The sequence below is a fragment of the Solea solea genome, chromosome 2 (genome assembly GCF_958295425.1).
Source record: "Solea solea chromosome 2, fSolSol10.1, whole genome shotgun sequence".
In the NCBI taxonomy this organism is placed as follows: Eukaryota; Metazoa; Chordata; class Actinopteri; order Pleuronectiformes; family Soleidae; genus Solea; species Solea solea.
The window spans coordinates 30606241-30631460 of NC_081135.1; the positions used below are offsets into that span (position 1 = coordinate 30606241).

A 25220-nucleotide genomic window follows, 5' to 3' on the forward strand; every position below is an offset into this window, starting at 1 on the left:
CGGTAAATGATTTTCTTTAAGGGTCATGATTTACTCACAGCACACTCTATCTGACCCCCAGTCCGACCTGGTATTAACATCCATCCTGAGTGAGTGATCTGATCACGTCCAGATCGCGCTGATTACAGGTCTGAACACTTGCAATCCGTCCCACGTTCAGAGGTGGTTTGAGGACACGGGCCCACATTCCTGCGCTGCATGAACACAGAGCGTCCTCGGGATGGATTAAAGACCACCTCCTTATCTGATGTCCTCTGACTGGCAGTAGTTTCATGGTGTTTTTAACACTAATCAGTGCTGAAATGAAACTGAAATATTAACATTGATCGCCAATCTTAGCATTGATTCACACATCTGTACAATCCAAAACAATTTTTATTCTCGTAAAACAGTCATTTCTTTAGTGTGTATTTAAATAAATGGCACAGGAGATGCATCCAGATTTTAAAGCCAGGTGTGAACAGTGCTACTGCAGATAGATGTGTGAATGTGGCCTCATAGCACCCTTGCTCCATTTTTGGCCCGGGAAGTTGAGAAACAGGATCAGAACAGTTAAGTTTCCTGCCCAATCAGCAGTCTGGATGATGATAACATGATGCAATGATGGTTATTAAATGAAACAAAGGTATGTCTGCGCAATAGGAGCCCCTCCCCTCCTCTGGGGCACACCCTGGTCTGATGGGTGTCAGGGGGGATGATGTAAGGGGGATTTTATTGGGTACGGTGTAAACGGTGGACAATGTCACACTTGCTCTTCAGTCGTGTTTTGCAAACGCATCAAATCTAATGTGTGTGTGTATGTTTGTGTTCCAGAGGCCAGTAAGCTGGTGATGTCATATGTGGCAGCGGTGTGTGGGAGGGGCCAGGAGGTCAACAAGGTCAAGGAGCAGCTGCTGCAGTCCAATCCCGTCCTGGAGGGTAAGCCAAGTGCCATGCGTCTCCGGTTAAATGCCTGGATCATCCGAGGTTTTCGAAAGCGTGAGACTTGGTCCCGCGTTAGCAGATTAACATGACACTTTTTCATTTAAATGCCCGTTCAAATAGCCCTCGGCCAAAGTTTAGGAAACACAATGTTTATCACGCAGCCCACTCAAGCTGTTCTCCACCGTGCTCCAGTTTGTTGTTCAGAGAAGATTTGTGATCATTTGTGAATTTTGTTTGTTAGCCGAAGACATAATGGCCAATAAAGTGCGTTTGATAGTTGGAAAACTGTAAAACATTTAATTAGCTATGCGACTCAATAATTCACAACAATAATAAAACAGATGTAGGAAAGCACATAGACACAGACAAACACACCAACCCTGTAGAGCCTGAATATAGACGAGAATAAGGAGATTTATGTAGATATGGATAGATAGATGCTGCCAAGAGAGTGTAATGATGTCATGTAAGCTTAAATTAAGCCTTACTTGTCAAAGATCAGCTTGAAGTACAGATGGTCAGACATAGACTATATTAAGGCTGCAAATAAAAATCTCAGTTCATAACAATATATTGATCGTAACTCGATCAATGTATTCTATTTTTTAGAAAGTATGGATGCAAAACGTGCAGCACATATTGGAAACCGTTTATGTTACACAGTTTGATTGTGTCTAACGTGCTAATGGTACGTTAAGCTTCAAATTGAAGCTTGTCTTTTGAACAATTGTGTCTCCAATCCGTCAGAAAACGTTCAAACGATAAGACTATGTAGATATGATCTTTTAAAATGTAAAAACATACAGTTTCTTTTTGTTTTAGATGAGGCTAAAAGTGGTGCAAGTCATTTTGCAGCTGAGGGCCTTACATGGGGAAACGGCAATGTCACAGAGAGTGAGCAGTAGAATAACTGTAAAAGTCTTAAATACTGCTTAACCATATTTATTTGCTCAGTTAACCCCCTCTACACCACACACACACACACAGGCACACACAGTCTCATTCCCACATCCCACTGCTAGCACAGTAACAGCTGTATTTTAATTGGGGGCAGTGGACAGGAAATGCCCATGAATGATGTAGCTGTATACCCGGGTTGAGTCCCTGCAGAAACTCGGCACATCTGCAAGAGTTTAACTCCTGCCGATCTAATTGCCCTAATGCTAAAAAGGAGGCGAGCTACACGCGACGTATCTGTGCCATGCTCTCTCTCTCTCTCTCTCTTCTTTGTCTCCCTCGTTCATCCTCCGTACCGATTTCACTCGTTGTCACCGTCTATTTCATCTCACGCCGTGCTCTTGATTTCCCTTCCGCTCCTTCCCGTCTTTCTCTGTCTCTCCTTATTCCTTGTCTCTTTTTGCCCCTCCAACTGCAGCCTGCGCGTTTCACGTTAACCCGAGACTTGAACGAGCATAAATCAGCCGTTATCAGCAATTAAGCAGTTAGGCTAATAGCGCCGTGATGCATGGCGCAGTAATAGCATTATAATGTAGAAATTTGGTTAGAGGCAAAAATGGAGAGTGCCCTGGATTGGAGAATAACGCTCTGAATGCAAATAAGACGAGGCCTACTGTACGTTCTCCTGCAACATTTCACCATGGTTACGCAGGACAAATTAATACCCCGCTTTACACTTTACAACACTTTTTTGTTTGAACGTCATTGTTTGTTATTGTTGTATTAATAAGCACGGGCACTTATTGAAGCCGTTTTTTGTTTTTTTTTGATAAACACGAATGTGGCGTGGCAGCGAGGTTGAGCCGTCAGTAAGCCTGGAAAAGCCCCGGTACTTTGCTTAATCCATACAGAATTATGAGGCTTCATCAGCGCAAATAGCTTTTCACATCCAGCCCCAATATGATTGACAGCGAAGCTGAAGGCACGGTTCAATGGCGAGGTTTTAATGGTTTGGAACACCGCTGTAAACAGGCTTTCGTCTGTACTAGGTGCGTTTGTGGTGTTGACTTGTTGTGATTGCATACACTACGTCACATTCTGACTGTTTTTTTCCCTCCTTTTACAGCTTTTGGAAATGCCAAAACAGTGAGGAATGATAACTCGTCCCGATTTGTAAGTATCCTCTCCAGATCTGAAGCAGTATTTGATTAGATGATCAATTTCTTGGGTAAAGTGCACAACCAAAATAATCCCCACGGTGTTTCTTAATACCCTCCATTGATTCTACGTCTCTTCTTTGTTTTCTTTTCACACAAAATGTCAGGGCCGATGTTTTCCTGTCCACACATGCCCTCAGTAAATGATGCATGCTGCTGCTGCGTGTTTTATGACATTTGTCACGTGGATGTTTTCATGTAATAATAGGGAATTTATTGGATCTGCAGCGTACGCCGGTCCTCACACTGTCTCAGTTGCACCAGGCCCCCCCCCTGCACATGTGTAACGGCCTTTGTAAATGAGCTTTACTTTGACCTACTGTCCTGTTCATTAACTGAATGACTGTGTGGGGAAAAAAAAAAAAAGAAATGACAGCACAGAAGCGTTGGCTGAGAACAGATCCTTTTCTTTATATAGTTCATGTCCCAGTGTATTAGAATTAGTTTCTAACTTGGTGGCTCGCTCTCATTGCCTGCAGGCCGCCGAAAATGAAGTATTCACCGTCTTACTCCATTCTCTGTATGGATGGACACAAATCCAGCAATTAGTTAATTTCCAGGACAGTGGCTGTATGAAAAGAGACAGGCGTTGTCTTGAGCTCTATTTTCCCATGACGGCCCTCTCGCTTTATCGGGACCATTAATTTTTGGAAGGCCTGAAAGCAGCAGCAGCAGCTTCAGCTTCAGTTGCTGCCCTGTGACACAACATTGCATCAGATCATACTATCTCACCCCCACCACTTGTGTTTAAGGGTTTTAACATGGATGTTTGTCAAGTGAGTCCGTTCATCTGTAAAACTTCCAGCGTATCCATGATGTGATGCCACAAGACTGCAAGTTTTTTTTTAATTGTTTTTTTTTCCCCCCCTCTGAACGTCTCCTGCTTAAACTCTAATGGAAAGTGGTTATTTCAGCCTGCAGCAGCTAATGGGCCAAGGGCCAATGTGCTCTTCCTGTACTAATTTTAGTTTTTCCACTCTATTCAACCTTCTACCTTTTACAGATACATACAAACACATGCTAGTGCTTACACTAAGAATAGCTGGCTGTAGCCTGTTTTGCTCACGGCACCCCCCCCGTGATATGGTTAGGGTTAGGGGAAGGATCAGGCTCGGTGTTATAGAGGGAGGGGGGCTGTAGCCAGACCCTTCTTGCTGGGATTTGTAATTCTAAGAGGGAGTATCATAAAGGATTAAGCCCCGATCTGTTCATATTTGGGTTACCTTGGCCTTAAGCTCAGGACGTGGACCTCGGGCCTTTCCTACTAGATACCAGTTCGTTAGAGCTCAGTCATTTTTTTTTTTAATCATAAAACTATAAATCAAAGTGTCACTTAATATTGCTGAGTGCAGCAGGCTTATTGAATTTGGCTGGAGCCCACTCACCAGCAGAGCTTGGCCTCTTCTGAGGACCCGTCTGCTATTAATACATCAGATGAGGAAGAAGGAAAAAAAAATAAAATCCAAGCACATAGGACTCACTGTTCTAACTTCCAATTTTCAGAGAGGAGGGGGGTGGATGAAATGGTTAGTTTTGAGGCAGCTAACAGACACACATTTTCACTTATTTCATGGCAGCTGTGTTAATGACCAACAGCTTGTGTGTTTAGTTGTGAATTCAAACTCAACTCAACAGAACTCATGGACTAACGATTGTTTTTTTTTTTTGTTATCCAGAGCAAAGTCATGAAGAAAATACTCACATTTAAGAAGCTTAAACAATCGGAAATCTTGTTTTAATCATGAAAAAAAGCGATGAATCGATTATCAGAAAAGCTGTCGCTGTTAAGCTGCGTCACAAAGTCTTTTCAAAGTTCAGACAATGGAGAAAAACCTGTTTGATTGAAGTCCAGTACGCGCTTCGTTGTAACCACTGTGCTCTGATCCACAGGGAAAGTACATGGACATTGAGTTTGACTTCAAAGGAGATCCTCTGGGTGGAGTCATCAGCAACTGTGAGTCCTAGTAAAATAATGTTGTATTAAAAAAAATGTGCATGTAGGATCATAGTTCATATTCATTCCTTGCAGACCTTTGCCCCGTTATTAAAACCCTGTGACTCTGCAAGACCCGATAATATTTTATAGCAACACAACTACTTAAACATCAGGTACTGAGATTAGCTTATCATCAGAATTGAGTGTTGACTTTCTACCATCTACGATTCCGCAGCCTACTTTACAATCAAATGATTTCCCCTCAAAAAAGAAAAAAGTGTGAAAGGGACATAAATTTCACTAAGAGCTCATGCAGAGAGTGCCCTCCTCCATTAGTCTCTGTAAAAGTGTGACTCTAGGAAAGTAACACAGCTGATGATACTGCCGAGAGATAATTAGTTCACATTATTGCTATGACTGAGCTGTAGCAGCTCAGGGTCTTTCTTTTTTTATCTTCTTCTTTTCCCAGAGATAACCGTTTTAGATTCTCAAATTGATGCAGTAGATGGACCTTAAAAAAAATAATTTTTGCTCGATCGAAACTAATCCCACGTTTGTCAGACTCGACAAAAGGCACAGTTCCACAGAGCCGCTTTCCTCTACCCCCGAGCTCTTCTCTCTGTTTTGGTTTGATCGTGCCTCTGTTCACTTTGTTGTGTCTGCGCTGGCGTGTGCGCCAGAGGTCACAGAAACAAAGAGAGAAGCTGATGGCCAAGACACAAATAAACCTCTGTGTGGCGTCGGCCTGAGTCAGTTCAACACAAGGGACTGACTGTGAGGAGGAAGCAGTGACATGTGACTGCTTCAGACAGAGCTGGCAGGCTGGATGGATGAGGATGTCTTTGCCGGGCCGACAGAAGTGGGGTTTCTCCTCATTATTTTCCCCTGGATGTACGTCCTTGGAGTCCTCAGACGTTCCTTATAACGGAAAATAAATGGCTCTCGGGCCAATTCTCAGTAGCGCTGGTAATTATAGAGCGGTCACATTTTTTGGCGGGCCGCGCAGCCCGAAGACTTTTAGTCAAAACTTAACAGGATACTGTCCCCCACATTGACACGTCGATATGTGTTTGCTTATCTAAGGCAGAAAGAACATGTTGTGAGCTGAGTATGCAGTAAACACTGTTCCAGATGCTTCCCATCCAAAAAAACGTGGCCCTTAAAAAAAAAAAAACAAACGCGAAGTGACTGAATGGTTCGGCCGGACACTGGGTGTCGGGTTACTTCAGTCGCAGGACGGCGGTAATCCGAGCCTCTTCACTGTCGTCCTTCTTTGTGTTTTTGACGGAATGGTGTCAAAACAAGCATTTACATATAAAGGTGAAAGAATTGGCTAAAAGAAAGTGAGTGCTTATCTTCCCGTTGTGCTTGCTCTGATGGAGCCGCTGACGTGATTCATGGCCCGTGGGTGTCACAGATTCGCGTTAATCCGGCTCCAGTTCTACCTCAGGTGTCTGTCTAGGGCTCTCCAGTTTGGGTACTTGTGTTGTGTCCACAGAAAAGAACGAGGTACTTCTCTCCTCTCAGCTCCCACTAACTAGTGAGTCAGTGAGTGATGTTTAAAGACTTACAGTCGGTTTGGGACGGTATTGTGGTCCAAGTTTTTGTGGCCATTACTTCCAAAATATTCATCACAGAGTAATGTAAACTACAACCATGTCCAAAAATAAGATGTTTTTATATATATATATATATATATATGTGTATGTGTGTGTACAAAATGATTGTTATTATTGAATCAGGCTGTCAGTGAAGAGGCTCTGGAGTGGCCTCGAAAGCTGCTGAGCTCTGTAGTCGGTCTTTAATTAAATCATACTCAGTCTAATGCGGCGAGTGGACGACGGCTCCTCTTTTAATCAGGTGCTGTTGTACTTGGTCGGCGGCCCGGGAGAAAGGGCTGACGTTTGATATCCGTGTGTGGTTTTCTTCTTCGTCTTTGTGCACTTCCTGTCGTATTTATACACACAACATTGGCTTGGTCACCTTAGCAACTTAAACACATCGTTGGAACCCATTTGAGCTCAATATAGACACTGGGTCAGCACTTGAAGATAGTTGCAGGTCAGCCCTGTATTTACTTACTTCTCGAGGACATGTCTAGTGTGAATCACTGCGGAGATATTTCCTATTTTTGGCAAAGACTTTTCTCATTGTGTGTCATTGTTTCCCCATTCTTTGTCCTTCGCTCTCTCAGATCTGCTGGAGAAGTCGCGTGTGGTGAAACAGCCACGGGGAGAGAGGAATTTCCACATCTTCTATCAGCTCTTGTCCGGAGCCTCTGACGACACGCTCAGTAAGTCATTTAAATGCTAGGGATGGCATGAACCAGGGGGAAATAGGGTTTATACAGCATGTAAGTGTCAGTGTGTGTTTGTATATATACACACTCCTGATCAAAATCAAAAAGACCAGTTGAAAAAATGCAAGAATTTACATTTTGCACTGTTGGATCTTAAGAAGGTTCTAAGTTGTGCTTCAAAATGCAAAAAGAACAAATGGGAGTGAGACAAAAAAAAATTGGAGTAGGCAATTTATTGCAAACAACCATTAAACTCAAATAGGCTGTTCATCAGCTGATCAAAAGTTTAAGACCACAGCCCGTAAAAGCCTAAATCTTGGCAAAAATGTGGATTCAGTGCCATTTTCTGTCAGGTATCCACACTGTCATGACCTCCTGATGGCAAAGGCAAAAAAGCTGTCTCTCTTTGAGCGCGGTCGGATTGTTGAGCTGCGTCAGCAAGGCCTCTCGCAGCGTGCCATTGCTGCTGAGGTTGGACGCAGTAAGACAGTCATTTTAAACTTCTTAAAAGATCCTGAGGGTTATGGAACAAAAAACAAACACAAAATTGGAGTTTACACAAGAGCAACCAAACATGGGACATTGAAAGGTGGAAGAAAGTTTTATTCTCTGATGAGAAAAAATGTAACCTTGACGGCTTCCAACGTTACTGACCATATTATCTCGGGCGGCACACAAGAACACATGGAACAAATAAATTTGATGGCAAGGCAGACTTTATTCAATTATTACACGGTACTTGCAAGCCGAGATGCTCGTGGAAGAAAAATAACATGAACGTCGTTCCTCGAATCAATCTGTGACGGTCAGGAACTCTGCAAATGTTAGTTGCACCAGCGCGAGACCAAATGGCAAACATATTGTGGTTTATATTTAGCCTTTAGTTTGTCTCGAAATCATTTTTGGCCTCTGAATACACACACGCACACCTCTGCTCACAGAAAGCAATGAATAAAACATCAGAGAAGCCAGTGGGTAGTTTGGTCTAAAGAACACTGGGCTCACCGGTTTTTGGCCGTTTTTGTTGTCGATCGTGGAGTTTGTGTTCCCAAAAAAAAGTTTGAAATAATTCACTCACTTAAATCACCGTCTCCACGTGTGACCAGCATACTAATCTTTCACTTAAACTCTCTCTCTCTCTCGTACGAAATGTTTTTCTCCGCAGCGGGACTTCAGCTGCACAAACACATGGCTTACACATTAATGGCCCACTCTTCCTTCCTCACAAACACTACAAGGAACAAAGAGTGCCAAACCTGTTTCTTCTATTTGTGTTTCTGCGGACAGAGGGCATTGTTTTATGTCCTGAACGCGGGAGAACAATATATTGGTCATTGACTCTGGAGCGCACACACACACACACACACACATCAGAGGGGGGTTTGATATAGCTGTAGTTAATGCAAACGCTAATGAAATCTGACACATGCACCCACGAGAGGAATAGATTTCTTTGCTACAAGATAGGAGGGCATTTAAGAGGGCTATTTGATCTCCCTGAGTAATGTCCACTGCAGTAACTCAGTAAGTGTGTGTGCATGTTGTGTGTAGAAAACCTTTAGGTTGGGCAAATTTGCCTGACAGTGGTTTCACCCATTTGAATTTCGCACCATCGAGCGCGCGGCTCGTCTCCATCGCGACACGATTGGCTGGCATTTAATGTAAAGAGCCTGCTTTGATGGAGAATAGTTTGAATATGAAACCGCGTTGTTTGTTTGTTTGTGTGTCACAGAGAAGTTGAAGCTGCACCGGGATTTCAGCAAGTACAACTACCTGAGCCTGGACTCGGCTGCGGTCAATGGGCTGGATGATGCTGCCAATTTCAGGACAGTCAGAGTGAGTAGTCCGTGGCACTCTCTCGTTTGCCTCTGTCGTTTGCCCCAGTAAACCCGGGGCAGTGGAAGAAATGATCTCACACGTAACCTGGAAGCGTCCTGATTGCAATTCTTGTTCAAAACCACAAATCGACTCCCACAAAGGCACATTCACTGCCATTATACCACAGTATTTCACTTTCCTTTATTGCATCATACCAAGTTAATCTAAATGCTGCACACAGGGGTAGAAGCAGTCAGACTTCTCCTTATCTCCTGGCCATATCAAAGAGTTTATGTAATGACGGTTAGTCCTCTGAGATTGTGTAACGTGCCACTCCAGATTTCTCCCAACCTGTTGCAAAACCAGGTGAACTTTGAACAGAATCTGAACTTGAAAGTAAACTTAAACCTGGGCCTACCAGGTGTAGCATGATAAACACGTGGAGTTCCATGTGTAGCTTTAAAAAAAAAAAGATTTCAACAATGGTTGAGCTTATAAGCATCACTGGAAATCACTGGGGAATAATGCAGCTGCTTCCTTTTAATATGAATGAGTGCTGCACCGCTACTTTATTCACTGTTAGTGACACAGAGGATGTTGTGTCTGTAAGGAACTGTATTCTACTGCGCTCTATTGTTGCCAGTTGCCGCTGCGGCGTACTCTGCACTCATGCTCACATTCTACTCTACTCTACTGCTTCACATCCTGCTTCTCATCAGGTCTCGCTCTTGAGTTTTAACCTCATTCCCGTACAGCTGCCTTTTTTTCGCCGCCGGAAAAACAAGAGCACATGGTTCCTGAACAATGGCGCTCTGCATGTGGCTTTCACCGTGACAGTAAAGTTATAATTTCGGCACAGTTTCAATAAACATGAAGTTTTTACAGCACACTAGGAACATAAAGGAACGTAGTTTAGAGTGTCGTTGTTTAATAACAGTCTTTTCTAGGCCTCTCCAGGTCTCTTTTGATATGCTGAAGTATGTACACTAAATGCTTACTTTGGCTTCAACTCCCCTTTTAAAAAAATAAACGGAATAAATCTCCGTCTCAAGAAACTGTCCTGAGTATGAAAGGTCGGAAATGTATGGTTATCTGGTTGACACGGCTTTTGGACTGATCGCATTCAACTTCTTCTGTTCCACTTCCCACAAATACAACTTTTGGAGATGAGATGCCTAAAATAAGATGGAATTTTGGCTTCGCGGACAACGTTTGTGTTGGAAATGCATGAACTCATTTGTCACGTACATTATCGTGATAGCGGTAGTTAGAGCGCTGACAGGCCGCAGGGATAATATTTCCGTTTGTGCACGTTTCCCACTGAGACGCGGCGATATTGGTCGACTCATGACTCTTTCTCTTTTTTTGTTCCGCCCCCTTCCCAGAACGCAATGCAGATCGTGGGCTTCATGGAGGATGAGGTGCAGTCGGTGATGGAGCTGGTGGCGGCCGTGCTGAAGCTCGGCAACATCGAGTTCAAGCCCGAGTCGCGCTGCAACGGCACCGACGAGAGTCGCATCAAAGACAAAAATGGTTGGTAAACGAAACAAAACAAGACGCAGAGAGTGTGTCTTTGATGATGTTTTTCCATGTGATAACACATGAACCTGCATGATGTGGTTATGAACTACTGTGCTGCTCAGGTGTTTAGCTGTGATTAACTGTATATCAAACAAGCCTATTATTTGTATTAATGTTGTTTTTCTTGCTTTACACTGATCTAATCTGCTTAGGTTATTTTATTTTACACATTACTCCCAACATTCACAGTTGGCTTGATGTTGACGCACTGCCCCCTATTGGCTCCTTTACTCTCCCTAGTTCCTCTCACCAAATGTGTGTTTTATGATTTGCTTTAGGCAAATATTCCATTTACATACTGTATGTCCATCCATGACAGGGGCTTTATCCATCTTGCTGTCACTTATTTCCCTTACGAGTCAAAAGGCTGGATCATTGCGGTCCTATTGCAGCATGTTGTTCATTTTCACATACCGATTGAAATAGTCTTTCGTGTGCTTGAACGAAGCGCTCCAACACCTCTGACATTTTGACATTTGATTTTATGTGTTTATCTTGTTTTGTCAGATTTGAAGGAGATGTGCGAGCTGCTGGGGATCGAACAGTCGGTGCTCGAGAGGGCCTTCAGCTACCGCACGGTGGAGGCCAAGCTGGAGAAAGTCTCCACCACACTGAATGTGTCTCAGGTCAGAGAGAAAGCTCCATATCTGCCCTGCAACAGTTCTTTTAAAGCATGTCTGCCCTACTTGTATTGACATTAACACTTACACACACACACACACACACACATTCATTGGAATTCATAAAAAGATAATGGGTCATTTCTTACTCTTGACTTGCTCCACTGGCTGCCGTCTCTGATCTATGTCAGTGCTATGTGAAAACCTCTCTATTATACATGAACAGTGTCCCTGCTGGACATTTAAATGGGTCATATTTTCAGAGGTTACCGAGTTCACTCCTGTAATATGAATGGGCCAAACTGGGGTCTCCTTGTCCAAAAGCTGAGGACAAATCAACCTGACCTCAGAGTAATGAGACCAAGTTGTCTGTATTTTGTACAATTGAGAAGTTTGTCCTGTGGTCTTTTTCTGAAAATGGGAAAAGTAGTTAATGGATTTTCAGCTCCATTGTGGTCTAATAATGTCATATTTGTGTTATTTATTGACAGGCGTACTATGCCAGAGATGCCCTCGCCAAAAATCTCTACAGTCGTCTGTTTAGTTGGCTTGTTACGAGGATCAACGAAAGCATCAAAGTAAGTAAAGTCGCAGTTTTTAATTGATTCTTTTTAATGCTAAAGCTTCTGTTAGGCATTCACTGATGCCGAGAGATTCTCCAGAGGGGCTGTTTGTGAGGAAAACAATGTCCGGACCCAATTTTATATTCCTTACCTGGAGCAATGTCTTAAATGTCAAAGTTAAACTGGCACAATGCTACTCTCTGTTGCTAATATTGACACTATTGTCTCCCTGCAGGCACAAGCTAAGACTCGGCACAAGGTCATGGGTGTACTGGACATCTATGGCTTTGAGATATTTGAGGTAAGATGGTAGATTAAAGCCACTCCGCTTGCTCTGATAAGCTACAAGGACAGAAAATCCGACCACACGGGCATTTTATTCCATTTAAAAGGATTTTAAATGCTCCGCGGCTGTTTGCTCACGTGTTTTGGTACCTGCGAGGAGCTTATCAACAATAACTGAGGGCTGATAAAACCACATTAAGATCAGATTAGTTCAGCCCCATTGCACCCACGGGCGAACCGATTTTTGTGCAGTGGTATTTATTTATTTATTTTAACACTGAAATCAGCATTTCACAGTAGGAAAGTGGCCACAACATCAATACACTGCTCACTACAGAGGAAACATAAATCCTCAAAGCATCATATCCATTTAATGTATTCCTCAAAGGTATTAAATGGAAAGCATTATCTTTAATTCTTACAGCAATAGTACAGGGCATCTTTGTATGATTACATAGGAGCTAATACACCCCCATCCACTTTGTTATCAGTGTATAAATTAGTATTTCCCTCCAAACACATTTGTGACACTTTAAGTGCTTTGTACAATTAACTAGAGGTGGCATAAACTGTTCCTTTGCATTGTTTGCCTGATGCCTTCAGCACCCCCCACCCCCCCCCCATACAGTATGTTCATGTCTTTTTTTTCATATCCCTGCTTGTTCACCCCACTCACTCTCAAGTCCTTCCTCTCCTCTGACTGTTGTGTTGTGTCTGGGTCACCAGGATGGAGTAAGTAACACCTGCACCAGCGTGTTTTGCTGTGCCAGTGTGCATGCTTGTGATCTGAACGCGTCTCAGCGTAATTCAGCTCGTCTATCGTTAATTCAGCTAACGATAATTCAACTGTGGGTGTGCAGCAATGGCCATGAGGTCGACGAGATGCCAAATAATTCTTTAGTCCAGACTAATGTAGTCTAACCCTTTATCCAACAGTTCTGAAGGATTGTGTGTTATTTTGGAGGCTGCAGCTTGAGGACCCCTCTGAATTGTATTGTGGTATAATGAGAGTTGTGTTTTGACTATCACATTATCAGTGATCACTGTTGTATAAGACTATTAATTATAGCCGAATTAATGGAAATTAAATCTAATATTGACACTGTTTTTGTGTCCAGTTAAAACAGTTAGAACTACAGTAGTTTCTTCTCTAATTAATCTACCTCTCAAACAGATAATCATACATCCCAAAATGGAGCATACCACTTTAACGTCTACATTAGGGGGTCTCAATCTCGATAGAGATTCTAGTTTGGTCAGTAGAGGGCCAGTCAAGTTAAAAAAAATCACAGGGTAACTCACATGCGATGTGTCCACGATAACAATAATATCACGACACAAAGATTCTGTGATAATCAAATTATTGCAAGACGAAGCGAGATCTGAGGAAAACAAAACGTCTGTGAGAAGTTAAAAGTGCAGGATTTCTCAATTTTTTCACAACATAGAGAACAAAGTGCATAAAGTCTATGCATAGAATGTTTAAATCGATATTTTGACCCACCCTTACGTATTTATGATGCTAAATGAATCACTTAATTAAAGAAAAAACATATAGAAATAAGTCATACCATAGAAACCTCTGGGCTAGATGAAAATAAGAATTGTCTACTTGCACCCCAGTTAACTTAGCATTGCACAATTAAAGGAGGACTCCATTGGAAAGGCTGATATGCTGTAAGCAGTGACCTTCCAAGGTCATTGTGCAGATACTGCAGAAGTTTACAAGCTACAGCTAAGTTCACTGTAACCATGTGTAGGTTTACTCTACATCATTTCCATGTTAATTTGTTTAAGCTCAAGCTAGCTAAGCTACGCTAAACGTCTCCTAGCTGTAGTTTCGTTTTCGCTGTACAAACACGAGAGCGGTGTCAGTCTTTAAAATCTATGAAGGAGAACAGATAAGAATATTGGCAATGGCGTTATAGTCGTGCTCAATGCACTGGACGTGATGTTTGCAGTCTACAGGTATTTTAAATGCGTATTTAAAGTGAGAACAGTGTCGTATGAAATATGTGTGTTTGGTAGCTTCATTGTCTTGACATTCTCCCATCAAATTTAAGAAAGATTTAGCATCTGCTTAGCATTTAAAGTCAGTGCTCCTGTAACTCCTTTCACTTGTAATATTAAATGAAAGTACTCTTGCCTCACCTCGGGGAAAGTAAAGAATTACCTCAGACAAGCCCATTGAGTTAAAACTGTTTAGAGATGATTTCTTTTCTCCTCCTGTTATAAACAGCTTGTCATAAAATAAGAGATTTGCTGCTGAAATGTTTTAGTGTAATGGTAGAAATGATATTTCAGCCTGGCGTCTGCTGCCACTTGGGTGTAAACATGCTAATAGAGTTTGTGTGTGTGTGTGTGTGTATTGGGTGAAGATGACCTTTTGGTTTCTCAGTAAAGGGAAATGGAACTCCTCACATTAATAACCGTTCTCATTGTTATTATGTGTCCCATTATCCTGGTTGCTGAGAAACCTTGCCGTGTCCTTCACTCTCAAATCTAACATGCTGCTCTAACCACCGCTGTGTCCTCTGCACCTAACCCACACAATAAAAACCATCTGCCAAGACGCACGGCGAACTGTTCAATGGTCATAATCGACAACCGTAGTAATTTAAAAGAAATCCGGGAAGTAAAATTGTTAAGGCTTTTGAATGATTAACACTCCATCAATGTTTAATGACAATTTACAGCACCTGTTTTGATAAGGTTTTGCCATAAAGTGCAGTTACTGGTATTGGTTGTTTAGTAGCAAATCAGCGAGCAGAAGAAGAGGGGTAGATTTATATGTGGGGATAGTCCTGATCCCTTTTTCTCACAGTTTAATTTGAAAATGTTTTTGTTTTTCTATTAAATTTAATCTAAAATGAATTTAAATACTTGGGAACCGAGTTATTATCCTCATCATTAACCGATTGAAACGTGACATGTTCAGAGTTAACAGGACAGTTTAATTTTTAATTAAACTGACCATTGTTTAATTAATACAGTAATTAAAAGTGAAAGGAAGTCGGGGCACCTTCAGGATTCAGCATGTCAAACTAATCACCGTTTACCTGTTGCTGCTTTGACAGGACAACAGCTTCGAGCAGTTTATCATCAACTACTGCAACGAGAAGCTGCAGCAGATCTTCATCGAGCTGACCCTGCGCGAGGAGCAGGAGGAATATATCCGAGAGGTAAAACTGTAAACACATTCAGATATATACCACCAGCACATGCACGCATGTAATCCCTGTGGTGAGTCGACACTTGGATAAATGACCCATCAAGCCCAGCCTGTGGCCCTGGTAGCCCTCTCTCACCTACAGCTCTACATCTACATTACTCTATATGTCAGCAGACTATTTGTTTGTTTGTCCCACAGCAACGTGGCAACCGGGTCGTATCACTCATCCCCGGAATTTCTTGTGCCACGTTGGCTAAATCTACACTCTTGACCCAAATGCATCATTTCTACTTAACTTATGTCTCTGTCGTCCGTCACCCTCTCAGTTTGCCCCCCCCCGAACCCCCCCTCCCTCTGTGGAGACTCTCTGGGAAGGAAGTGATCCCTCACTCCAGTGAGAGTAAACACTCCCCCTATGTGGGCCTTTAAGCTCTGTTTGTTTTCAAAGCTCTACGGATGTGAGCACTGCATTGCTGACCCCCCCCCCCCCCCCCACACACACACACACACACACTCCTTCCCCACCAACACCACCACCGCCGATGATACTCCACTTCTGGGCTCTGTCCAGTATACTGCATGGGAAAATACCACAGGGCTGGAAAAACCGGGGGGGAGGTCCACCAATCAGGACTATAACCAGGCACCCATCATGTTAAGTCACACCCTCTTTGCTCCCTCCCCCTCAAAATATCTGTCACATTGCTTACATCAACCCAAGCTATGTTCCCAACCCATTAGGAGCTGTGAATTAGATGCCGGCACAGGACAAGATGGAAAAAACGTTTGGCTTTGTGCTCAAGCAGAAGATCTTCTCTTCTGCTTGAGTAAAGGTCTAGAATCTAGTATCATACCAGCAACACTAATGGCTATAATGACTCATGTATTAGCATTTAGGCCCCCCCCCCCACCCCGCTACACAATGTGTTCCCATTATCTCAGCAAACTCTCCCTTAAGTGCTACAGTATGTTGCCACATGAGGCTAAAACGTTAAGTAAAATCAGTAAGAGACACATTGAAGATACATGGAGTGCAACTGTCCTCAGTTGTGTTAATTAACAGATCATCACCAAAGCCCCTTACTCTCTTTTTTCTACCCTTACCTCTTCTGTTTTTGTTTCTATTCACTTCTTTTTACCCATCTTCAGAGCAGAAATACAGAAAAGCTACCCCTTTAGCTTCAGCGTTACAAAATCTGTACCTCTGGAGAAAATACATTCATACAGTACTATAATATGTTACATCCAGTACCAGATACAAGTTAAAAACAAAAAAACTATTATACGTTTGACCGTCATGTCATTGTTACAGGACATCGAGTGGACTAATATTGAGTATTTCAACAACGCTATCATCTGCGACCTCATTGAAAATGTAAGTCACACATTTTATGACACGCGACTAAGCAATAACTCAACGTTTTTGTCATTTAGCATTTTTGAACTCACACTGTCTTGTTTACCAAACTTGTGACGGCCAGAACCAAAATGGCATCTTGGCCATGTTGGATGAGGAGTGCCTGAGGCCTGGGACGGTCACAGATGAGACGTTCCTGGACAAACTGAACACTATCTGTGCCGAGCACCAGCACTTTGAGAGTCGCCTCAGCAAGAATTCCAAGTTTCTCACGGACCACAGTCTGCCACACAATTGTTTCCGGATCCAGCACTATGCCGGCAAGGTACTATAAAGTAGATAAAACCTGTAAGGTGTGTGTTGATGTGCTTTTGTAGAAAACACTGGAGATTCAAATGTGTTTGCTTCTTTTTTTTTTTATCAAGGTGCTGTACCGCGCTGAAGGATTTGTGGACAAGAATAACGACCTCTTATACCGAGACCTCTCGCAGGCCATGTACAAGGCTAACCAAAGCCTCATCAAACAGCTGTTCCCTGAAGGTAACCCTGCCAAAGTCAACCTGAAGAGACCCCCGACTGCTGGATTCCAGTTCAAAGCGTCGGTGGGCACACTGATGAGGAACCTGCAGACGAAGAACCCAAACTACATCCGGTAAAATCCCTGTACTTTATATCTCGGACTATAAATTGCTTGTGTATTGTTAGTATTATTGACATAATGATCACCTCTGATAATAGCTAAATAGCACACCAGGCCACCATTTCTATGAACCTGGCTAGTAGGCAGACACACACTCTTACTGATAACATGGCGGCTGAAAGTGACAGAGGGTAAAGCAGATTAAGACCACTGAACAAAAGGCATATGTTTGCCCATTTTTCTTTCTGTTTGACAGACTTTGTTTCCACGGAAACACACTTTGTGTCATCGTTCGTAATATGTCAATACCTCATACAGTCTCAATTCAAAAGACGGAACTATCCTTTGAAAAACATTTAGAATATAATTTGCTAATGTCATTGTCACACGCTCACGTAAACCACTGCTTGTAATGCTAAAAAGCTGTCAACTTGTCGCCTTGCCTCCTCAGCTGCATCAAACCCAATGACAAGAAGGCGTCCCACATCTTCACCGAGTCTCTGGTGCGTCATCAGGTGCGCTACCTGGGCCTGATGGAGAACGTCCGCGTGCGGAGAGCAGGCTATGCCTTTCGCCAGCCGTACGAGCCCTGCCTAGAACGCTACAAAATGCTCTGCAAGCGAACTTGGCCCCATTGGAGAGGACCGGCCAGGTAATGGTTGTTTTTGTTTGTGAGGCAGTGGCTAATAGTGGGGGGGGCAGGTGAGGGGACTAAAGAAAGGGGGCGTGTTGCTGGATGATTGCCAGAATAAATCCCTCCAAGGTTTGTGTGAGGAGTGTGGGAACAGGGAAAACACTCCAAGACTCCTTTTAAAATGAGGAACTGAACAGGCTTCTCCCACTGGACTGACTGTGACCCGCTGTAATGGATTGTAGTTAAGCGTGGTCAGCTGCCAGGTGTGTGTGTGTGGAGCTGTGTGGAAAAGGCCTCAAATGACTTTCCCTGGATAAACATAGGATCAAAGTGGGAAATAATACTTTAAGGTGAAATTAAAACACTTAAACCCAGCAGAATTATTCTCTAAGCCTCTTTACCTGAAGCACTTTAAAGGATGTTTACGTCCTAAAATGAAAAGTGAGGTTCTTAATGACTGGTGATTATTTGCCTTTATGATTACAGTCCTTAACTGTGGCATATGCACTTCATTTGTAGAAGGACCTATTGTAACGTCCTCTCAGAAACCAACAAGTCTTGTCGCATACCAGTCGCTCCCTGTTGGGAAGAAGTGAAGCGTTCCCTCTGTGAACCACATGTCAAGACATTTTAATCTTATCTGTCTCCTCCATTCCGTACCCGCCAGTGTTGCATGTTTTCATCCACTGTGCTGGCAAAAGCACTGATTCCAATCTGCTCTGCCACACATCAGTACCTTGTTGTGCAGCTATCCCTTAGTGCTTTGTCTGGTTTTCTTATTTCCTTCTTCCTTCCTCCCAGTTTTGCCTGTGGGTGATTTTTCTTCTTCTTTTTATCCCTCCTGTAATCATTTATTCTCCCTCAAACTCTAGCATTTGTACTTCTTTTTTCTTTGTGGAGTCCAAAACATCTCGATGTTTCTTTACTCTTCTGCTCACGGTGTTTATGTTGAACACAGGTTAGCTTTTACATGACCCTTCTGACTCATCTGGCTTTCCGTAGGGAAGGAGTGGAGGTCTTGATGTCTGGCCTTCCGGTTCCAACAGAAGAGTTCTCCTACGGCCGCTCCAAGATCTTCATCAGAAACCCAAGAACGGTAGAAAACACGTGTTGATTCCGCTTCGACTTGTTGTGTTTGCTCTGTAGGTGAAACCGTTCGGATGTCTTAAAGGTTGATTCCAGTGTGCTCGGCTGCCCTGTTTTCTCACAGTAAAATGTTTGTAAAGCAGGGTGGGCTGCACTTGAAGCCCCCACTTTGGCAATTAGCATGCAACCACCATGCTGAAAACACATGGTTTCACTTAGCCACCCCATCTAACATGGGAAACAAGCGTCTTTACTGAGCGCTTGCAGGCTCCTTAACTCTTTGAGCCTGCAGCGTTTGCATGGACTTTTCTCCCCTACCCAGCAAAAGACCAAACAAAGCTTGGAATAACATGATCTCATAATGATGGAATTTTCTTTTTCTGTAATCGCTCTTTCTATCTGGTCAAGTTATCTCCGTTATACATCTACAGCTGGGAAATCACTTGAAAATAGAGTCTAGTCCAGCAGATTTTGATCAAAGTTTCCAGATAGCATTTTTTTTTTTAGCCACACCTCAAGCTTTTAAATAAATTCTTCTTGTAAAACACAGAATGAGACCGTAAAACGTGGTGCTAATGTCACTGATAAGTTGATTCACTTTATTGCGCTGCTGTAAACCTGTGGAAAGACTGTACTTTGTTCTTGATGTCCGTGAATCAGAACTGGCTTTGGCATGAAATGCTTTTTTTTTTATTGAATTCACAAGAACAAGATGAAACAATATTGTGATGACACCTCCTGTCTTTCTCTCTATAGCTCTTCTTCCTGGAGGAAAGGAGGAGGCAATGCCTGCAAGACCTGGCCACGCTCATTCAGAAGATCTACCGTGGCTGGAAGTGCCGCACCCACTTCCTGCTGCTGAAAAAGAGTCAGATTGTGGTGGCAGCGTGGTACCGCCGATATGCGGTGAGGCTCCTGGAGCTTTTCCCTTTTCCTCCACATCCACACAAGGAAATATAAGCGCGCGGGCAACTGACGAGTGTTTAATTCTTTTCATATTCCATCACGCAGCAACAAAAGAAGTACCAGAAGATCAAGAGTGCCACCACTGTGGTGCAGTCGTACACCAGAGGATGGCAGGTGTGCATTCTCATTTTTGTTTTAAAGAAACGTAGTAAAGCTGAAATTATTACAGAAACAAAAATGTTATTTCCATTTCCGTCAGGCCCGCAAACTTCTCAGAGAGCTGAAATATCAGAAGAGATGTGAAGAGGCAGTGACCACCATCGCAGCCTACTGGCACGGCACCCAGGTACTGATGCATAAAAGTGCAGAGCGTTAGATCTTTACCTCGACAAACACTGGGTGTAATACAGACTTTTCTTTAGTGTTGAAAGAGACTGCTCTGGACGACTTCACAGTATTGCCTTCATCCTCTGTAGTGTTCCTGCCTAATGGCCCACAGTTTTACAGAAACTCTGTTCTTGAACTGCATTCTCCTTGATTTTTTTTGCCGCTGTTTCCTTTTAATCCTGCTTCTTTTCCTGATCACACAAAGCAGCTTCTCTTTTTATTCCCCCCCGCCCTTCAATACTCTTTCAACTGCCTTTTTCTCGATTCTTTTCCTCCTCACATCCTCCACCACCTTTCCTAACCAACGCCCCACCGCATCCCACCAGGCTCGGACGGAGCTCAGACGTCTAAAACAAGAAGTGCGGAATAAACACGCTGTGACAGTAATTTGGGCATACTGGCAGGGAACCAAGGTATTTCCACGCAGCTGTCGTGTGTTGTTGTCCAAACTGTCTTGTCACCCCTGGTCACTGCGTCCCGTCCCATCCCATTCCACCTCATTTTCACTTAATAGAGTAGCAGCCGCTCTGAGTGAAACCCAGTCCCGCTCCTCTCCAGTGGTCTGATTAATGTGCCCTATTGCTGTTTGTCCTTTTCTTGTAGCTGCTACATCCAGGGTTGTCTTGATGTTTTGGTAATCCATTCATAGTATTACAAACACAACAGAAATCCAAATTGAATTTCTCTTTTTTTGAAGCAGTCACACTGAGATACTGAAAAGTAGTATGTTTTTAAACGTGTCCCTCAGGTCAACCACCACGCACAGGGTTATCACCCCATTTATTCCAGCTCATGCTTAGAAGCCTATTTTTAATAAACTGATATGCTGACAGTGAAACAGCAGGACGCCGCTGCACACAATCTTCAAATGGTTTCCGTGCGATGACACATGCAAAGCCTCGGCAGATTTTGTAGTCTGCTGGCATCACACTCTCCATTATCTTATCCTCTTTATTACACTTGCCAGTGTTATCACTTCACGTATCTTGGTTGTTGTTAATAATCGATACCTTTTTTCAAGGTCCTAGCCAAGATCTTGATGACTCATTACAGATAACGACGATTCCGTCTTGTATGTGAACTTTGTCCTTGCTAACGTGACTGCGTCTTATTGGTCGGCCCGCAGATAACGCGGCCAGTTCACACAGATGTTTGTTGTTTCCCGCATGTTGTCGCTCACTGCCCACTCCCCCCTCCCTCATCTCTTGGCATTATTTTGGTGTCTTTTTCTTCAGTGTTTCACACCGACTCGTTACTCATTACCTCTCCCTGAGACAATTAAAAGTTATGTGAGTGTCACGAATTAAATTAACCTGCTCCGCAACTGCCACCGCTTTTCATCAGGCCCGGAGAGAACTGCATCAGCTGAAGGAGGAGGCGAGGAATAAACATGCCGTGTCGGTCATTTGGGCCGGCTGGCAGGGCACCAAGGTATTTGGGAAGCCATGTCGATTTGACTTTGCCGTGATTTGCCGCCGCAGTAGAATCCCGAACCCCCCCCCCCCCCCCCCCAAAAAAAAAAACCTTTAACATACGCAGCAGTCTGCTTAACCCATTCAAAACATTTCATTCACATATTGACCACCTGATGCGGGAGTGAAAGGTGTGTTAAAAATGTATGTATTCATTTGGGACTAACTATTAACCAGGGCTGGGTATTGAACTTCACTACTTTTGTGGTATCAGACTTCCTCTGTATCACCTCATATCATTTTTTTTATCAGATTATGGCACCTAAGGCAGTAATCTCATCAGCGTCCGTGAGCCAATAAGCGTGTAGATTGCTATCTTGCCGAGATGTAATAGTAATCATGACTGGGTTGTCAGATGGAGCTCATTTCCCCAAAGGAGAAGAGAAAGGCGGGGCTTAACACGTGTGTGTGCGAGGCAATGTTTGAATATGAACTTTACCATAATGTGTCATGTATTTTTTGTTGAAACAGATTCAATAGAATTGGTATCGGAAAAAAGTATCATTCAGGAATCGGTATCAAACACTTTTTAACCAATACCCAGCCCTTCACATAACACTAACATGGGCAACCCCATCCCATGGAGGATATAGCTACACACACACACACACATAGTCACTGCATGCCTGCGCCTCCTGCATGCCTTTACTCTTACAGTATGTAGCTGCTGCATGTTTACGCTCTGCATTGTTTGTCGTCTTAGATAAGGTGTTTGGACTCTTTGACGTGACCGCTGCTGCCCCAGTTGTGACTTTTGCTCTCCGTCTTTTTTTAAACTCACCTAGTTCCACTAAAATAAAGCCCCAACTTTGTTTTCCTTGCAGACTTTCCACAGATAAAAAGCTCATGTGGCCTTCAGTGTCATATTCGCTTCTGGAGGTCGGAGCAGAAGAGCTGTACTCGTACAGTCTCTTAATGGTCACACACACAGGGCTTGTGTGCAGTGTGTGTGTGTGTGTATTTAATGTTTGCTGACCTGAGGCAAAACGATGTCTCCCTCTTCTTCCTCTCATCGACTCTTGCTTTATTTGTTCCCGCTCTTTCTCTTCCCGCCCACCTCCCGAACAGGCTCGCAGGGAGCTGAGGAGACTGAAGGAGGAGGCCCGGCGTAAGCATGCTGTCGCTGTGATTTGGGCCTACTGGCAGGGACTCAAGGTACCTACCAGCCCCACGGCACAGCCCATCACCAAGTCTCCCACCTACTCATCACTCCTGACCCAACTCCCTCCTCATCCCTCTCATCCTCCTCATCTCTGTCCTCTGCGTTTGTCTTCAGAGAGTCGGTCTCTGCCTAGAGTTGTGGACTCACTCCATTCATTATCCTCACATTGATCCCAAAGTGTTGGCAACTTCTTATACAAAGATCCATGGGGTTAAGGATATGGGAACAGGAATAATTAACTGGCTAATATGTGTGAATCACTGAATAGTTTATATGCAGTAGCTCTACAGTGTAGGACTTTTCAACCTGGTTTTCTTCCACTTACATACAACCTTTTAGTTCTTCAGCATTTAATCCAGTGCCACTCACAATAACTCAAAAGTTCTACTAAACCAAAATTGAACTTATCCAGTAAATGTATCTCAATGGTTTCATGGTCATGCAGAATTTTCTTTTGTCAGTTTTATTTGCAAAGGTTCTAAAGGTTAAAATGGATTTGAATAGTGATTTTCTTTTTAGAGAGAGAGAGAGAGAGAGAGGTTTAAATCACTGGGAAAAATCTGTTTTGAAAAAGTGAAACCGTGCCCTAGTTTCTCAAAATAATCCACAGCCCTCGCAGCAGTTTTCACTGGAACAGTTTCTTTGGTAGGAAATAGCAAAGATGTGACGAGTTAACTTTGGGTTTTTAATGTTGAAAATTTAAACCAACAGGGCCTGACAAACGTGGCAGATGCCGTCTTTCTTGTCTGAGTGTCTCTCTCTGTCTGCTTCCTCTGTTTATGTCAAACTAACCCCACATAACCCAGCAGTGTTCTTCTAACAGTCTTCCTTTGTCTGTAGGTATGTGTCCTAAGTTTTTGGTGATAATCTGTTGTCGGCTCAGTTTGGTTCGAGCGCCGTTGTCCGTCACTGTTGCCGTGTTAACACCTTCATTGTGTAAACTGATCATTTTGCACCTCGCAGTGCACCTGTTTACAACTCAATTTGTGCATTTAAGGTCAGCATGAAGGTCTTTCTCATAACCATCTTTGACTTTTCAGTAATTACATTGTGGCTAATTCCAGCAGCTCTAAATTTAATTTGTCTGTTTCAGTTGGTCATTCATCACTTTCCAAAGGTGTTGTGTGTGCGTTTGGTGTTATTTTCTTTGTCTTTCCTGCCCTCACATAAGACAAATGGGTGGAGATGGGTAACTGTAGCTTCTAAGTTTGGTTTGTTTGCTGTGACAGATCCGCAGAGAGTACAGGAAGTTCTTCAGGGCAAATGCAGGCAAGAAGATCTATGACTTCACCGTCCAGAGGATTGTACGTATGGCTTGGAATACTTTTGTTTTTAGCAAAGATTATTTGGATTTAACGAATGCCTTTTGTGGACACAGGCGATATCAAAGTGCCTCGTTTTTCCCCTCACAGTTTTCATGTGTCTTCCATTTGTCCAGATGCAAAAGTACTTCCTGGGCCTGAAGAGAACCTTACCTTCCATGTCACCCATAGACAAGAACTGGCCCGCACGGCCTTATCTCTTCCTGGATGGAGTCCACACAGAGCTTAGGAGAATCTTCCATCTCTGGAGGGTCAGTCTCATCATTTCTTTCTCCTTCAACCCGGTCGGAACAAGGGCCTTTCTGCACGGAGTTTGCATGTTCTCCCCGTGTGTGCGTGGGTTTTCTCCAGGTTCAACGGTTTCCTCCCACAGTCCAAATTGCAAATTGCAAATTGGACACTCTAAATTAACTCATTTTGAGTTTAAAGTGGTAGAAGATGGATGGATGGATACTGGAAAACAGAGAAATACATTCCACATTCCGGCTGTCCAATCACAGACAAGGTTCACCTCCATATCATATATTTGTGACGTCAGCTTTTCAGTAATGTAACGGTTACTACGCCAGATAATGATAGTTAAAGTTATCTTGGAAAAAGGGGCAGAAGCACTCACTCATTGAACTTTTTTTTTGGCAATTCTACAGCCATAAAATCCAAATAAAACAAGACAGCCTGAATATCACAATGGTCAAAGAGAGTTAAATAAATATTGTGTCTAATTAGTGTTAAAATTTTGAGAATAAAATAGAAGTGTGAAAATATGATGGGCCAACCAACTGACAAAACTTGTCATGTGGATTGGTAACATCGGGGTCAGGAGGATTCATTATCTGGTATGGATCCTGTGCTGCTGTGGTTGACAGGCATATGAACAGTTCTTGGAAAAGCCTTCACAGAGAGCAGATGGTTAAATGTGGGACGTCTTTTCGACACTGCTCT

The 25220-nt window shown here is 43.2% G+C and overlaps 1 protein-coding gene across 4 annotated transcripts in view; it reads left to right on the plus strand.

Annotated features, from left to right (window-relative positions):
• The window catches only part of myo1b (myosin IB), a 63527-nt gene that overhangs the window by 30805 nt on the left and 7502 nt on the right, over positions 1–25220 (plus strand). Inside the window, exons 5-27 of one of the 4 annotated variants that reach the window (XM_058616376.1) lie at positions 814–918; positions 2948–2994; positions 4929–4992; positions 7169–7267; positions 9006–9109; positions 10477–10624; positions 11180–11298; positions 11784–11870; positions 12091–12156; positions 15218–15322; positions 16625–16687; positions 16794–16994; positions 17095–17321; positions 17761–17961; positions 18946–19039; positions 19786–19935; positions 20041–20109; positions 20195–20281; positions 20649–20735; positions 21667–21753; positions 22863–22949; positions 24186–24260; positions 24395–24529. In XM_058616376.1, coding sequence (XP_058472359.1) covers positions 814–918; positions 2948–2994; positions 4929–4992; positions 7169–7267; positions 9006–9109; positions 10477–10624; positions 11180–11298; positions 11784–11870; positions 12091–12156; positions 15218–15322; positions 16625–16687; positions 16794–16994; positions 17095–17321; positions 17761–17961; positions 18946–19039; positions 19786–19935; positions 20041–20109; positions 20195–20281; positions 20649–20735; positions 21667–21753; positions 22863–22949; positions 24186–24260; positions 24395–24529 — 2507 coding nt within the window. The remainder of the gene's footprint in view (positions 1–813; positions 919–2947; positions 2995–4928; positions 4993–7168; positions 7268–9005; positions 9110–10476; positions 10625–11179; positions 11299–11783; positions 11871–12090; positions 12157–15217; positions 15323–16624; positions 16688–16793; positions 16995–17094; positions 17322–17760; positions 17962–18945; positions 19040–19785; positions 19936–20040; positions 20110–20194; positions 20282–20648; positions 20736–21666; positions 21754–22862; positions 22950–24185; positions 24261–24394; positions 24530–25220) is intronic. The other 3 variants (XM_058616386.1, XM_058616397.1, XM_058616407.1) reach the window with 3 other exon arrangements.